The 1,429-nt window shown below is 41.1% G+C and overlaps 1 protein-coding gene across 1 annotated transcript; it reads left to right on the forward strand.

Moving 5' to 3' along the window:
* Window positions 1–2: 2 nt before the first annotated feature.
* AAJ76_3760003 (endonuclease-reverse transcriptase) lies at window positions 3–1,427 on the forward strand (the record flags this gene model as incomplete). Its single annotated transcript, XM_024475381.1, has 1 exon — window positions 3–1,427. A coding segment is annotated over one exon (1,425 nt), but the record flags the coding sequence as incomplete, so codon positions are not given.
* Between the last annotated feature and the right edge of the window lie 2 nt (window positions 1,428–1,429).

Genomic DNA, 1,429 nt, shown 5'->3' on the forward strand with positions numbered 1-1,429 from the left:
TCGTTGGTGGAGGATTAAACCCTCTACTCAACTACAACAGAATGTCAGGAACTAGAATCCTGAGCAACGGTAAAGTATCTGGAAGACGTATAGATACGATCTTCAGAGTACTGAAACAAGATAGTGAGAAAATCAAGATCTCACGAAGATGGGCTGTAAGTGACCATCTACTACTTAAGAGAACTATCACTCTTCCTTCTCCAGTAGTAGAAAGTTCATTTGCTTATAACAGAAAAAAGCTTGAGGATCCTAATGTGGAAGTTAGGCTCTCGAGGCTTTTGAATGAAGCCTCATTCACAATAGAAGAACTACCAAAAGTTCTAAAAGAGGTATGTATATCTGCAAAGGTATATGAAAAGGTTAAGGCTTTCAAAGGATTGCCAATAAGGTGGAGGCATATTAATGTCTTTAAAAGGTTTAGACATGCGACCAAGCACGTCTTAAGAAACTGGAATGATGTTACTGTATCACGATACAGGTCATTGAAAAAGAAGGTTCAGGAAACCAGAGTGAAGGTTCGACGAGAAAGAGCCAAGCTTTGGGCCTTTAGAGGTGTCAACCTCTATAAAAGTAATCGCTCCAGAGACTTCTGGAAGTGGCTAAAGGGCGTGTCTAACACATCTGTTAGACTAGACAATGTGTGCCTGAAGGATGTAGCAGGCATAGCTCACACCGAGCAAGAAAAGAAGCTGGAGATAGCAAATGACTTTTATGCTACTCTAGCAGGAACGAACATAGATAATAGAAGCATCTATACTAAAAGTATTGAAAGCAATCCTCCTGAGGACATCACAATGGAGGAATTACTTAGAGCCACAAATAATTGTGGCAACAACAAGGCAGCCGGTCCGGATGAAATTCCAACCGAGCTATACAAGGTACTGCTGAAGCCCAGCTCAGTAGAAAAAGAGCTTCCCCCATTCCTTGTGGATGAGTTTAACAGGATACTATCGGGTGCCAGTCCACCCAATAGTTGGAGTGCAGCTGACATGGTCTGCCTCCACAAAAAGGGAGATGTGTCAGATCTAAATAATTACAGAGGTATAGCGTTGATTAACACAATCAGCAAGATATACCTCAAAATAGTCAATGACAGACTTACTCAGTTTGTTGAAGAAAAGAGCATTCTTTCACCATACCAGGCAGGTTTCAGAGCTGGTGAAGAATGTATGAACCAGATTGCAACCTTACTCGAGGTTGTCAAGAGAAGGGAGTTTCGAGGCCTCAAAACACTTATGTGTTTTATTGACTTTGAAAAAGCTTACGATAATGTTAGCCATGAGCTATTATTTAGTAAGCTAGAAAAGTATAGTGTGCCAGGATATCTTATCAACACGTTGAAGGATATCTACGGTAACACTAAGATGAGGATTCGCATCGGCGGAGATACAAGTAGTGGCTATAGCTACAGAAAAGGTGTGAGACAAGG

Source organism: Vairimorpha ceranae (assembly GCF_000988165.1).
Source record: "Vairimorpha ceranae strain PA08 1199 chromosome Unknown NODE_376, whole genome shotgun sequence".
NCBI classification, from domain to species: Eukaryota; Fungi; Microsporidia; family Nosematidae; genus Vairimorpha; species Vairimorpha ceranae.